The sequence below is a fragment of the Polyodon spathula genome, chromosome 6, assembly GCF_017654505.1.
Source record: "Polyodon spathula isolate WHYD16114869_AA chromosome 6, ASM1765450v1, whole genome shotgun sequence".
NCBI classification, from domain to species: Eukaryota; Metazoa; Chordata; class Actinopteri; order Acipenseriformes; family Polyodontidae; genus Polyodon; species Polyodon spathula.
The window spans coordinates 57718207-57733565 of NC_054539.1; the positions used below are offsets into that span (position 1 = coordinate 57718207).

Genomic DNA, 15359 nt, shown 5'->3' on the forward strand with positions numbered 1-15359 from the left:
AAAAAAACGACCGCAAAAAGCCACGTAACGTGCACGTTCAGCACGGCCGCACTCATCGTCAAAATAACAACCTATTTTATAAGACTAATCAGGTAAAGCAGGCAATTCTGCAATTAACCAATTTAAATACCCCTCACTGCAATTAGCGATGGAGAATTACACACCTCTCACAATAAATAGTGGTTTTGGGTCAACCCTGCATGTGTAAGCTACACATTCCAAAAGAAAATGAATGGCACACAAAGTCCTCAGCCTGATACTTGCCATTGATGAGGATGCTCAGAAGCAAAAACTGAAATTTACCAATATGGAATTGAAAATTTTGGTACAAGCAGTACTTGTAACACATGAAGATGTGTTACAAGCTTGAAATACATCACCAGGGCAAATTAATAAAATATGGAATGTGCAGTGGCTTCTTAATAAACAAATGTACCACTTCAGAGTTTGTAGTAGGTTGCTTATACATTATGACGCATCATCCAGTTACTGTGCTTCGCATATTAGTTCAACTTCCTATTTCGTATAGAATAATTCCAGACATAGACTTTTCAAACTTTAGAAACAATACGTTTTATTTACTTACATCCAAAGCAGTTAAACAGGTGGAAAATCTTTCCATTGTACAGCAATATGTTCAAGAACAACAACTCAATATAAAGTCTCATGCAGTTACAACTCTCCTATTTCTTATGTTTGTCTGTATTTCTTCCTCTATGTATGATTTTACAGCATATCTATATGGTATATATGGAAAAATTGTACTTGCTCTAGGTATAAACTAACTGCGTCATCTGTCCCTCTGTCATTTTTTTTTTTATCGTTTACTTTCCAACTCTAATTTAACAATACTGCCTAACCAGTATTGTTAAATACCAGTACGCCATACCATAAAAATACATTCTGTAGGCATTGCTAAAATAACGGTGGAGGATGAGCCCTCATTGTATATGACAGTTTTTCTTTCGCGCGCCTCAGAATATCATTCCATCTTTCTTAATCTCCTCCACCGTTCTTATAATTCCTACACTCTAAAGGCTCTCGTTAAAACCTTGTTTGTGGAGAGACCTTTTCAGGTGCTTCTAAGAATCTTTTTTTTACATGGATTCTATATTCCCTATTTGCAGACTTTCTGTTTTGTCATGTAAGCTATGAAACATGTATTGAAAATTGGAGTTTGCAAAACAATATGGTACCAGTATTATAAACCGTAATTTACAAACTGACTTGATCAGCAGCGTTAAAAAATTAGCTCTTTGCAAAATTATTAAATGTTTCTTTGTCCTTGAAAATGATGTCTCCTTCTTACTGCAGACAAGTCACCCACATCGCCTTGCCTTTTATACTGTCCAACTGCGACAAATTAACACCTGCTTTTCAGAGTTCTTAAAATAATATAATAAGCAAATACAATGCCTCCAATTACAGCTTTAATAAATTAGACTGAATATTTAATAGACCTAATTTGCAAAATCCCCTCCCAATTTTAGCGGTTTCGTTCAGAAACGCCCCAAAATTACAAAGCATATATAGAATTACATATGCATCAAGGGCTAAATCGCAGAGACATTGCCCCCGCAAATCACGTATTAATTGCACATTTATGCCATTGTGTGTTTTATAAATCCCAAAGAATTCAGAACCCTCAGCGCCCCTTTTACAGTCGTAAACAAACATGCAATCTTTTCATAAATATGGGCCTTAATGTGTGATTTATGGTACACACACTGTCAAACGATTTCTGTTAACAGAATAAAAAAATTTAAAAAACTATACAGTGCGTGAAAGGCATCTAAAGAACCTTCGAAGGTTTAAAACAATCTTTGAATTCCTGGCTAGCGAACAAACCTTCTAATACAGCCCTAGACATTATATTCACATCTTATAGTTTTGAATATGAACCCATCAATACCTATTTCTGCCATCTGTATAGTGTGGATTTAAGGGTGCGTTCCAGATTTCACTACGTCAAGTACACTGCTATCCTCAGGTGTTTATAACTGAATAATATGTTCCCATCTGAAATTATTATTATTATTTTTATTTTTTTTTAATTTAAATAGGAACTTGGAATTATTTCTCCCTTCCAATGATAAAGTGAAATAAATCGCTCAAAATTCTGCACCACACAATTTTGCTATAAATCCACGGTATTTGTATAAGCAGTAAAGTTACTTGATACAGTGATATTATTATGAACAGCATGATCCGTTCACTTTATTGGATTTTTTTTAAATAACATCTTCCAATCTCAATACAAGTTAAACAATTCATCCAACCCTACAAACCTTTTCACAGAACATAATGCCTTATTTGTGGCAGGGTTCCGGTTTGATGTAGCAAGGGAGTAATTACAGAAGCCACTGGGTTTGATAGGCCAGAAATCAAAATCATGAGGAATGGACAAAATTCTAAAAAAAAATCTACTTATCCTTCTTAAAAATCTACTGTGACCCCCTTTCCGACCCACAAATCACACACTTTTAGGATTTTGCTTTTATAAAAGAATGAAAACAATCAATTAGTGATTAATAATATTTTTTGCATCAGGGAAGCAAATAAAGAAAACTTAATTCAGTCCAAACAAACTGAGCCCGTGTGCATGACACAAACAAAAATAATAATGAAACAAAAAAGATTCAAACTATGCCAGACTTTTAAGTAGGACATCAGTAAAATACACTTATGGAGACATTTCTGAAGAAAAATGAATTGGAGTTCATTTTAAAACTTATTTTTTTACATTCAAACTAACAAATTATGCGGTATATTTCATCATGGAGTGAAAATAATATTCTTCATATTCTCAGCTGTTTACACTATACTTTCGGTGGATATTTGTCCTGATAGAGAAGCTGAAAGTTACGTCAATCGTACCTCAAACATGTAGAATGTTTACTGTAGCGGAAGGTTTAAAGATTGGTTTCTAAACTACATTACCCACAAGAATGGTGATGACACTTTGTTTAATACATTTTGGTTTACTATATGGCCATTGGACAAAGAGAAATAATTAAATTTGGTGGGTGTTTCAGCAGGAGACTAAGGGTATTCAGAGAAGGCTGCAGTTTAGTAAGAGTCCAATGTTATGGAGTACCATAATTTACAGTTGTATTTAAAATAATTGTCAATCTATAGCTGCACAAACCTTCTGCCAACCACCCGATTTAAGTAGCCTTTAAAAAAATACATTGCTGTTACACAGAAAATAGTTTAAAAGTTTTTTGTAATTTTTATTATGTTAAATATTCTTACTAGATCTGGCAGTCAAACTATACTGGGCTCCTACTGTAGACAAAGGCAATTTAATAGTACTGTTACATTAATTTAAATACGTGTGCTACTGTGTGTGTCTGAGGGTTTGTGAAGTTAAAGGATATGTGTATTTGTGTACTCTGTATTTTTGCTTTGAGGTTTAGTTGGATTCTTTTTTTTTTGTCTGACGGGCGAAGCATAACGGCAAAACTTGTTGACATCTGTGGCAAAGTGGTTCGCAGGGTACAGGGGTAGGAGTGATGCAGTGTGCAAGGAAGAGACACACAGTGATAATCCAATCAGAAAAAGATTTAATTTGTAATCCAAGTTTGGTGATTTTCAACAATAATCCCAGGCAATTCACAGCAATGTGTATTGCACTGTTCTATAAAACAGGTTTGCAGTCAATATAAATACAATATATCGTGCTACAGGTGCAGTGATGTCCGGGTTAGTGCTAGCCTCTGGCGACAGCTCCAGAACGTGTTAGCCGTCTACTAATAACAAACAGGTAACAATTAGAGACAAACAAAACACTCACGAGACGTTTCACAAATACTGTCCTTCCGTGTTGTTTCTTAACCATAAACAAAGGAACAGATCATGTTGCTCTATCCCCTATTTGTACATTCGCTCATGACCCCTTGGCAAATTACTGCAAACGCTCCTCCAATCAGTGGATGCCATTTAATTTCCCTTCCGGGTCGATGATTTAGTGTACCGGAGTTCCACCCCCTTTCTAGATGGCCGACTTCCTTTTAACCCGGGGAATTAATTGTCAGGCCAAACAGTCCAGGGTACTCTGTTCCCTTTACTTAGCGTCCTCACAGGTCTGGAGGGAGATTTACTACCAAAAATCACTCTAGTTCTGTCACACCCTCACACAAATCTTTTAGTCCTCAGCGTCAGGCGATATGAACTGCACACCCCTGATCATCATTTTTGTAAGCAAGGTATTATGGGCAACTAAGAAATCTTCAATGAAGGAGCAAAGAGGAGCTGAATGCTGTACAGTATGTTCCACAGATTATCTATTCAAAACTGTAGTTTTAATGAAGTTTGCCACGTTTACATTTTTTATAAGGACGTAAACTGTCTGAAGTAACCTAAATAGCAGACAAAAAATAAATAAAAAATCAAATCATGTAATACATAAACCATTATCTAACAATTAGAAACTGTACCATTAACCATTTGTCACTTAAACAATAATTCTCATTTACTACAGCCAATGAAATAAACCCATAAATATTGCCTACGGTGCACATCCATATGCTGTGTAGTTCTTACAAACTATAATTAACATCTATTTTTAATTTTAAAAAATTTAAATAATAATAATATCAAATAGGTTTAAAGAAAGCTTGCTTAGGCTTTACTAAATTTAAGGTTACTGGGGAACCAAAACAAATTAATCTTCCTAGATAAGGGAGCACTTTCCTGCGTCATCCTCTCTAGTGTTTCTGAAGCGAATATAATCTAAAGAACAACATAAGGAATGCTGCAGAGAGTAGGTCTTTTTCTAACAATATTCATTTAAATGGTAATGAGACCGTTCTGACGTCTGTTCTCTATTTCTCTTGTCAAAGTACACAAAAAAAAAAAAAAAAATCTCTGAGTAAGAGCTCTGTTTGAACTCTTATTTGCAGGTGAAAAGCAACAGACCTGCATTATCTGAGGTCTTGTGCGTCAGCCAGAGAGAAAGCATCATGCACTGACCATTTGGATTAACCTGCCTGGAGTATAAATAGAACTTGCAGAAGAAGCTGCAGGTTAAAGCAGTTTTTAACAGCAGGGTCTGCAAGAGGAAACAACAGGCTATTTACTTAGATCAATCACTTCAGGCTAATGAAAATACCTGTCAGCAACCTGTATACTACTCTGCCAATAAACATTCAAAATTACACTGCTTCACCACCTTGCCAGTTTGATACAGCTAAATTATCTTTTTCGGTTGCAAATGTACAGATTTGAACCACCCACACATCATAACGACACATAGTAATGCCAAGCTGAAAACAGTCTTCAACACACCGAGTCACAGAAAGATTAATTCCAGTAAATGTACAAGATCCAACCCCCACAATGTACAACACACGTACCTTTCAATATATTATTTAAATATGGGCCATGGTAATATGTTTGTCAGTTTACCAAAAACAAGTTTTTTTTTTTTTTTTTTTTTATTTATTCTTATACAGAATGAATTGCTAGTAGTATCGAACAGGGTTAGGATTTATTACTGCTCATTCATAATAAAAGTTAAGTTGCATAAAAGTGGGGGGAAAGCCTTTGTATACAAAAAGAGCATTGCATATTGAGACTTTATCGTGTGAACACTTTTGGTTGCCGTGAACAGGCTGGCTCACTTGGTGATTTCAGGCCAGGAAGTAACAGACAACAGTGATGGGATTGAATGTGCTGATGCGTGTTTTAATAATTAAACAAAAGGTTTAAACAAAACAAAAACACTTTCATAAAACAACCAAAATGGCACAGTGGCCAAAATAAATAGACAGATACAAAATAAACATGAAACAAACAAAAAAAAAACAGCACACATAGCAATTGCTTTTCTTTCAGTATCTCAGTTCTCGTCTTTCCTTTTCTCCACAACCCAACCCCAGTCAGCCAACGCTGCCGGTTTATAGACACATGACCATCTCCAGATTAATAAATTAATCAATCACTCTGGAGAATCACTCACATTCTGCATGAGTTTAGCATGGACAGGGCATTTTAACCCCATCCATGCTGCAAAACAACAACAAAACATTGTGTTTTTACAAACTAAACAATATGTTTTAAAATAATAATATAACACAGATACACACACACACACACACACACACACAAGGTGCACCCCATCACAGGTGCACATCTACACTCTTGTCTAAATTAACAAAGACAGAGATATTAAAAAAAAAAAAAACATACCTCACTTGTTTTTGTTCTCAGTTGCCAAAGTGGAGAGAAAACCAATCATTTGCTTTTAGCAATAACAGTTGTGATTTATCTTGGTTACTGTCTGCCACCCAGTGGATATTACAATATTACACGTATTTTCTAAACATATACTTGAGCATTGGCTACTTGAAAACAAAGGGCTGAATAAACCGGGTACCTAACACAATTATTTATTTCTCTCTTTTTTTTTTTTTTTATTAACAATAGTTCTTCCAATGGTTGAATAACCACTGGAAAAAATTATTGGCATAACATTTTTTATTGCACTTTCTCACCATGCTTTGAGTTTCTTAAATGTTACTGCACTGAAGTCTAGTAAAAACATTCAGTTCAATGCTCAGCTATGACTGCCACATTTAAATAATTAAACTTGGCCAAACAAACCAAAGACATGACACGGATTAACTGAGAATGAACAGAAATGTTTCCTAGCCTGGGCACACAACCTCAGTTAAAAAAAAGATTTTACATGCATTACATAATCTGCATTTAATTAGTGCATTATTTTTTTTTTTTTATGAAAAGTATATGCAATGTGAGAAAATGTAGCAGTACCAGTCATTTGAGTATTATTAACAGTTTTTTAAGTAAGGTGGGTGGGCAAAACAGCAAACCTTTCTTAAGATGACCGAGAGAATCACAGAATACTGCAGTTTGGCAAACTAGAAGACACCATGTCAAAGCATATGGTTAGCATAATTGATTTGGTCTGGCTACAGGGTAAAACACAGTGGCAGCAAACATTACATTTTTGCTGGACAACACTGACAATGGAACTTGATTTTGATAATATAGAATATCTCTGTGTATCAGATATTATGGTACACAGATGTATTTGGTCAGAGGTCAATGCTAATATAACACTCCAAATAGGAAGACAGTACCTCAGATGGAGGCTAGGGCAGCTTTGTAAGCTACTTCTACAAAATAGTTATTTTTTCTTGTATAAACTCACGATGGAAGATGACAAAGAGACTCCTAGGATACAGTTGTGTACAGAATATGAAGCCATCCTTTCAAAGTGTTTGGTCTTTATCATCCAAAAGGTCATGACCACAATATTACAGTCTCATTAGGTCATAGACAAGGGCACAGTTTTGCCAAAAGGGCTTTTGATAATACTGACAATTTGAAGTAGGCGGCACCTAAAATGGTTTAGTGTGCAAAATTGTTGTCAAGTAGCTGACAACTAGTAAATATTTGCTATGAAAAACAGCAAAGGAAATTAAATTTGGACTGCCACAATATAAAGTCTGTAACAATACATAATTTTATAATCGAAGTTGTGGATCGATCTGACCCAAATCCAGCTTATACTGGAATGCAACAGAATTTTTGCATTATATTAAATTACATTTTGGAACATATTGAACAGACGTGACTGGCTCATAGAAGACTTCCTTGTGCAAAACACTTAGCTATATCAGCCCTTCCTTCCAACAGGGTATTACTGTTCATTTTGAATTTAAAAAATAAGTCATCCAATTTAAAAAGGGCAAAACAAGATTCCCATTCTTCCCTTTTTAATATAGGCAGACAACAGACTGCGATATATGACGATGTACAATATTTGGCTTCTTGTCCACTGGGTTTAATATGACCCCCATATACGTGCAGGCAGCTGTAATGGAAGAGAAGGGGGAGTTGGAGGAAGGTTGATGCTACTACAAGTATGATAAGGCACGTACAAATCAGTGATTTTATACAGTAATAAAAGCTGTCCTTCCTCCCAAACTACACTTCACAAGCATAATTTTAGGAAATCAAGACAAACACCTCACTATACAGAAATATAATTATATTGAACAGAATGCAAAGACAATTAATACAATGTGATACTGACAGACCAAAGGATGAGATGTACTGTATGATGATATATAATATTTAGCTTAGCAAGACAATCGCCAATTTACATTTTTATGAAGATCAGAAAACCCAAATCCCAAAGGGTTCCTCTTTTTGTTATAAGCAATGGTTCAAAAGGCAACGGCAATTTATATACACTGAAGACATGAAAGGAGTTAGAATGTGTATTGCACCATTGCATTTTAAGGTATTACCATTTGAAGCTGTTCTGTCACAATTCAACTTCATTCTATGTAATCTCGTCCTTTCTGCAGTACTGTACTTGACAACTTATTATTATTATTATATTATTATTATTATTATTATTATTATTATTATTATTATTATTATTATCGGGGACGAACTGCCAATGAAAATTCCTGGAGGCGCAGTCATATTGAGCTCAGTCTAAGAGTGTATAGTATATCTTTTTCGTGGCTTAGTGCTGGGAGGTGTACAGTAAAAAGAATGGCAACAAAAATACAAATATGATAATGAGTCATTTTCAGAATTAAATTGAATTGTGACACAACAGGCCAGCTGACGCTGAGCAAGTTTGTGAATGGGTTTCAGATCAGATGTGCGGGTGCTGAGGGAACCAGCGGCAATGACGGGCGGGCTTACAGACAACTGAAAATGTACTTAAATAATAATTAAAAAAAAAACACAGTGATCACTGTATCGATAATTGTATCATCAAGAAAAATACCACGGTTCACCTTGTGAATCAGCATACCCCTATTGCGTCTGTATGATGAAGACACACGTTGTGTTTGTTTCTTCTTTTGTTTCAGTAAATAATAAAATGTTTTTTAAAGACAAAATGTAAGATGAATCTGATGCATAGTATTAGCAATCAAGTCTAAAAGAAGTTTTATAATACATTTAAAAAAAAAAACAAGGTATATAAATGACGGACATTGCCGAAATGTTTTTGGTTTCTTTTTAATCACTAGATCATTCATCCTTGACCATGACATGCTTAAGTGACTATGACTGAAGTATGTGCACTTAATCACCTAATTAGTGAGACAGTCGATTGGACACTGGACATGAGGTGATTTCAGCTGTTGAATAAAAGCTTGAATAAAAGTAGTAAAGAAAATCACAGAAAAAAATCCAATACGCCACGTCTGTCAAAAGAGCAGTGCCTTCATGCAATCATGCAAAATGTTGGAGGCTGGACTAGGGCAGCATATTTCAAACCTGGCGAGACGGTATAACCAGACACACTCTGTCAATAACAGGCCACAACCTGGGAGACAGAGTCACAACACTTGCCCAAGATCGACAGATCATTTTGCAGCATCTCTGTGATGTCAACTGTTAAATCAGCACAATAAAAAGACGCTGCACCTGCTCTAAAACATAGTCTGTCATTTTTCGATCACATCTAGTGAATTTTATCCAAATATAAGTGATAAGTTTCTTTTAATGCTCAAATATAAGTGATACATTTCTTTTGATGCTCAAATATAAGCGATACGTTTCTTTTGATGCTCAGTATACATATATTATAAACGCTCCTCCAACCTGAATATAAAATCGAGCTTGTTTATATTAATGGGTTTGATCTGGAGGTGATTCTGGAGTGAAGGGGACAAATAGTATTGGAGTAGGCTTCTCCGCGATGGGAACAGCTATGGAGAAAACTACAGGATGTATATAGCAATTACCGATATTGAAATTATTGCAAATTCACCAACCTCCAATCTGAAAAACTGGTCGACCACGCAAGTCTTTAGATTTGGTGAAATTACCAGTAGCAGTTGACAATATCAGGCCGTTCTGGTGAATATCGAACAGCCGATGGGAGGTGAACTGGAACAGTAAGCCAGTCTATTGACTTGAAGAAAATGCCTGGACTTGCACTTCTACGATGAATTCTGGAGCTGCGTCTAGGACTGTCAGGGATGACAGGAACAATAAGCCATTTGATCGTGAAGTCATAGCAAGCGATGAACATGGTGGAATGGAGACTTTATTTTCACGAAGGTTCAGGTAAAAGATCATCACTAGAGGTGTCATTTCAATATCCATGGTTACGCAAGTACGTAGATTGACGCCCACTGTTATATTTCATTGATATAAATGAAAATGAAAATCTACTTATATTTAGCAGGATATATTTAGAGTTATATTAAACTTACCATATTTGTCTCTCAGCCCAACAGTGCACCTGAAGACACCACCAAATGCAACATCTTCGCCAAAGATGACTAGAAAAACAGAAACAGGAGCATATTAACATAAACATTAGAACAGTCTTTAAGCATTCAATGGCTGAAGCTGTTATGTTAAAATTGTACAGTATTTCAAATGACAGTACTCCAGGTTAGAGGTCTGCTCAGGCCTAAATTCAAAACCCGATCCGAACCCAACCAAACAAATCCGAACCCGACCTGCACCCGACACCTTTGAAATATTTGCATACCCAACCCGACCATCTCCACACACATTACAATTCCAAATACATGCTATTAAAACTAAGTACCTTCCATGTAGCATATATTCACGATTTTCAGTTAAAACGTAAGTAAAGATCACATCTCATTTACTTCCTTTCCTAATAATCCTACATGGCATGATTTAAAAGACGACAACAGACTTCTTCAAAACTTTGTTACCATAAATAGCCACACATTAAGATGCTCTTGCAAATTCACATAATCATTTTGGACAAACTACAGGATGAATACATCCCTTTTCAGTGTGCCACTGCAGAGATGATTATCCCCTCTTTTTGCTGTCACAGCTCAGTAATATTTTGAAAGATTTGCATTGTACAAAGCCACATGGACTTTTACTATCGCTGAATACAATGTTGTAATTTTTCCAAATAGTGAGTGGATTTAGACGTACCCTTTCCAGCACCGGAACGCTCCACTATTACATATTCTCCTGTTGATTTTTTTTTTTTTTTACTCCATCAGCCTCAATATTTTTAATGTAGAGAATCTCTTCTTATTACAAATTTTTCGTTAACTGACGTGCATGCTAGAATTCCTAGCCACTCACAGCAGCACTTCACTCACGCAAGTTATTTTTAGACAGACAAAGCAGGAAGTGAGTTTTAGGAAGCACTTCCACACAGAAAAAAAAAACAATCCACTCAGATGACACACCGACCGTACCTGAGCCCAAACTATAATATACAAACTATACACGACCCCAATACTTCTTGTCAGGTTGGGTAGCAGGATTTAAAAATAAAATAAATAAATAAATCATCTCATAGTGAGAGTGATTTTATTAAAATCCAGTCAAGAACAGCAACCTGGTAACAGAGTTGATTCATTTTGGTAGGTAACCTTATTAAATCTTTTAGGTCTACTTCTTCCTGAAATTTATAACCTTCCAGTTTACTGAAATTAGCCCTACTACTTTGGTAGAGTGCCAGTGGACTCCAAAGTACTAATATTAACCTCAAGTGCAAGGTGCATTTTTAAAACACCGTCATGTGAACGTACAAACCATACTATGAACCAAACATGTTTTCAACGTAGTTTGAGCACTAGGGCAGTGCATCACTGAATTGATTTCCATAAACTTGGTGCATAATAACTAAACACCACTTCTGCTTGAGTTCTCAGCTAGCACAGAATAAAGACCATGTTATTTAAACTTTTGGAGCTGGTTTTAGGCATGAACTGTTTCAGAGTTGTACGTGTCGATTAGTGTGTGTAAATATTTTAAACTGGGTGCAGTGGGAAAGGTTTGCATGTTTTCAATACCTTACCTGCAGTTGGGTCCTTGGCTAGAGTGTTATCCAAGGCACTTGTTATAGCCTGGAACAGATTCATTTTCTGGGTTTGGCCTGCAGGTAAAAAATAAATAAATAAATAATAAAAATTTGTTAGAGCAATATTCAGTACGGCCACAATTCAACTGCTGAAGAAAGTGTACCAGGCTAAATTAACGTTAAAAAATGAGGCCAAATTTGTTTTAGCTTGCCATGACTGACATTTGGTTAACAGATGACCTTGGGCAGCATTTTAGAAACAAAGCTTGATGGAGTAGCTAACATGCTTTCAATCACCCAAGAAATCCTAAAGGTCCGAGACCACATAAAAACCTTGGAAAATTGTATTTAAATGTTAACAAATTTAAAGTGGCAGTCACAAAAATGTTGGACCCAAATACAAAATGGGGAGTACAGAAACAAACCCGCCAAGAAAAAGACCTTGGTGTGGGGAAGTAATTAAAAGGCAAACATAATGCTTGGGTATATAGTCAAAAGTGAAGAGCAGTGGTGTGCAAATTTTTTTTGAGCATACATTTTTCCTAGATTTTTATATGTGTGTGTGTGTGTGTGTATGTATGTATGTATGTATGTATGTATGTATGTATATATATATATATATATATATATATATATATATATATATATATATATATATATACACACATACATTATATATATATATATATATATATATATATATATATATATTATATATATATATGTGTATATATATATATATATATATATTATATATATATATATATATAGATATATATTATATAATATATACACATATATATATATTCGTCTGATGGGAAAGCACTCTGCGTATTCCGTCCAGCAGACTGCAAGTTCACTGATACAAAGGATATAAAAAGGATATACTTCAATGTGAAATATGCAAAAAGGGTTTACTACTACTTAAATATATATATATATATATATACACACACACACACACACACACACACACACACACACACATATATATATATAGATGCTACTTATTAACATATAACAGTTTAAACATAACTATCAATACAACAAATAACACACAAACACACACACATACAAATTTGTAACTTTGTATTTTAAGTCCTTTCCTACCTCCAGGATTCTTTTTGGTTGTCCGATTACTAATATTGATGTTTAAGTAATTTAAGGACAGGCGTATTGCTGCAGAACGAAGATTCCCACAGTGAAGCTCACACAGGGTAGTGCTCGCGCTAAACTTGAAATAAATGTCATCAATATAGGCTACAGCCCGATCACATGACAAGGGTGATATATATAAGTACTATAACAAAGTTTATTTCATAACAATAATCTAACCCTAAACCCTAAAAAAGTTTGTGGGGTATTATGGTCATGTGGTTGAGGTGTTGAGGGTGAATGAAGCAGTACTTAAAAATAGGACTACCCTCTGTGAGCTACCCTATGTAAGCTACACTGTGGGGGACTTCGTTCTGCAGCTATACGCTCTTGCATTTACGTCCTGTTCACGTGACTTAGGGGTGGTCACCATGGTAACATTAGGGGTGGTTGTTGCGTATATTGGCTTGATTCAGTGCAGGAAAGTTAAACCAAAAAATACTCGATGTGGAAACTCTTCCAGCGAGCATAGCTGACTGCAAAAGTGGGTTCACATACCTGTCAACATAAGGGAGCTTCTGTTAACTGTGACAGTGCCTGGAATTTAAGCGAAAACCTACATAACACAAAGACATACAACTATTCCACTTTATTACTTGGTGGTAGAGACTGGTGATACGCTGCTCTTGTAATGGCTTTTTATAAATACAAAACTGAAACCGATAACAGCAGAGCAATTTATATTAAAAAAATTTAAGTTAAATGATAACACATAGCTGATGTGTTTTGTTTTTTGTTTGTTTTTATCTGGCTTTGTGCAATTATGTTTTGAGATGACAACAAAGAAAACACATAGTTGTTATCACAGTAATACAGTACTGATAAGAAATTAAAGTTACTTTCACTTTCAGATATTTCTGTACATTTTAATAGTTGGACATCTACAAAAGTTAAATGGACGTTAAACTATTTATATAGTAATTGGATTGTTAGGGAACTTTGAACAATACTCAGAGTTATCATTTATATATATATATATATATATATATATATATATATATATATATATATATATTATTATATATATATATTTTTTTTTTTTTTTTTTTTTTTTTTTTTTTTTTTTTTTTTTTTTTTGTAATGTAACTTGCTTGTTTGTAATTTCTCAACAAGAGAAACCAAAACTAAATCTTCCCACTGATAGAAAGCACATTGTTTTTATTTTTACAGGATTGAGTACAGGAATTACAATTGAACTAAAAACAAAAAACAAAACCACCTATAAGAACTTCAGAAGGACTGCTGTTCTGTATGAAGTTTATCTTCAGTTTTCTTTCAGAACTGTACTACCATAAAATAAAATGTGCTTACTATGTGTGTGTACATTAGTTTGTAATTTACATGTTAGACTGAGGCTCCCGTCTCTTCGGGGGCATTACATGTACATAGGCAGTGTTGCGTGTTTATTTGTTTACTGCGTGTATTTTTTTTTTAGTATGGGAGAAAAAAAATTAATGAATGTTTCTTTATTGATAGCGTTGTTTATTCGAGGGCGGACTCTATTATAATGCTGGTATATGACTGCGGCAATACAAGAGCGGCAGAAAATTGAAGTAATACGGTGTGTATAATTTTATATATCTATATCTACATATCTATATACGCACACACACACACATATATATATATATATATATATATATATATATATATATATATATATATATATATATATATATATATATATATATATATATATATATATATATATATATATATATAGTACTGTGCAAAAGTTTTAGGCAGGTGTGAAAAAATGCTGTGAAGCAAGAATGATTTCAAAAATAGACATGTTAATAATTTATATTTATCAATTAACAAAATGCAAAGTGAGTGAACAGAAGAAAAATCTACATCAAATCAATATTTGGGGTGACCACCCTTTGCCTTCAAAACAGCATCAATTCTTCTAGGTACACTTGCACACAGTTTTTGAAGGAACTCACCAAGTAGGTTGGCCCAAACATTTTGGAGAACTAACCACAGTTCTTCTGTGGATTTAGGCAACCTCAGTTGCTTCTCTCTCTTAATGTAATCCCAGAAAGACTCGATGATGTTGAGATCAGGGCTCTGTGGGGGCCATACCATCACTTCCAGGACTCCTTGATCTTCTTTACGCTGAAGATAGTTCTTAATGCCTTTCGCTGTATGTTTGGGGTCGTTGTTATGCTGCAGAATAAATTTGGGGCCAAACAGATGCCTCCCTGATGGTATTGCATGATGGATAAGTATCTGCCTGTACTTCTCAGCATTGAGGAGACCATTAATTCTGACCAAATCCCCAACTACATTTGCAGAAATGCAACTTGCAAGGAACCTCCACCATGCTTCACTGTTGCCTGCAGACACTCATTCGTGTACCGCTCTCCAGCCCTTCGGTGAACAAACTGCCTTC

The 15359-nt window shown here is 34.9% G+C and overlaps 1 protein-coding gene across 2 annotated transcripts in view; it reads right to left on the minus strand.

Moving 5' to 3' along the window:
- LOC121317387 (2-oxoisovalerate dehydrogenase subunit beta, mitochondrial-like) overlaps positions 1-15359 on the minus strand; it is a 125574-nt gene that overhangs the window by 105009 nt on the left and 5206 nt on the right. For both annotated transcript variants that reach the window (XM_041253263.1, XM_041253262.1), the window contains exons 2-3: positions 11807-11884; positions 10218-10286 (exon numbers count right to left, since the gene is read on the minus strand). In XM_041253263.1, coding sequence (XP_041109197.1) covers positions 10218-10286; positions 11807-11884 — 147 coding nt within the window. The remainder of the gene's footprint in view (positions 1-10217; positions 10287-11806; positions 11885-15359) is intronic.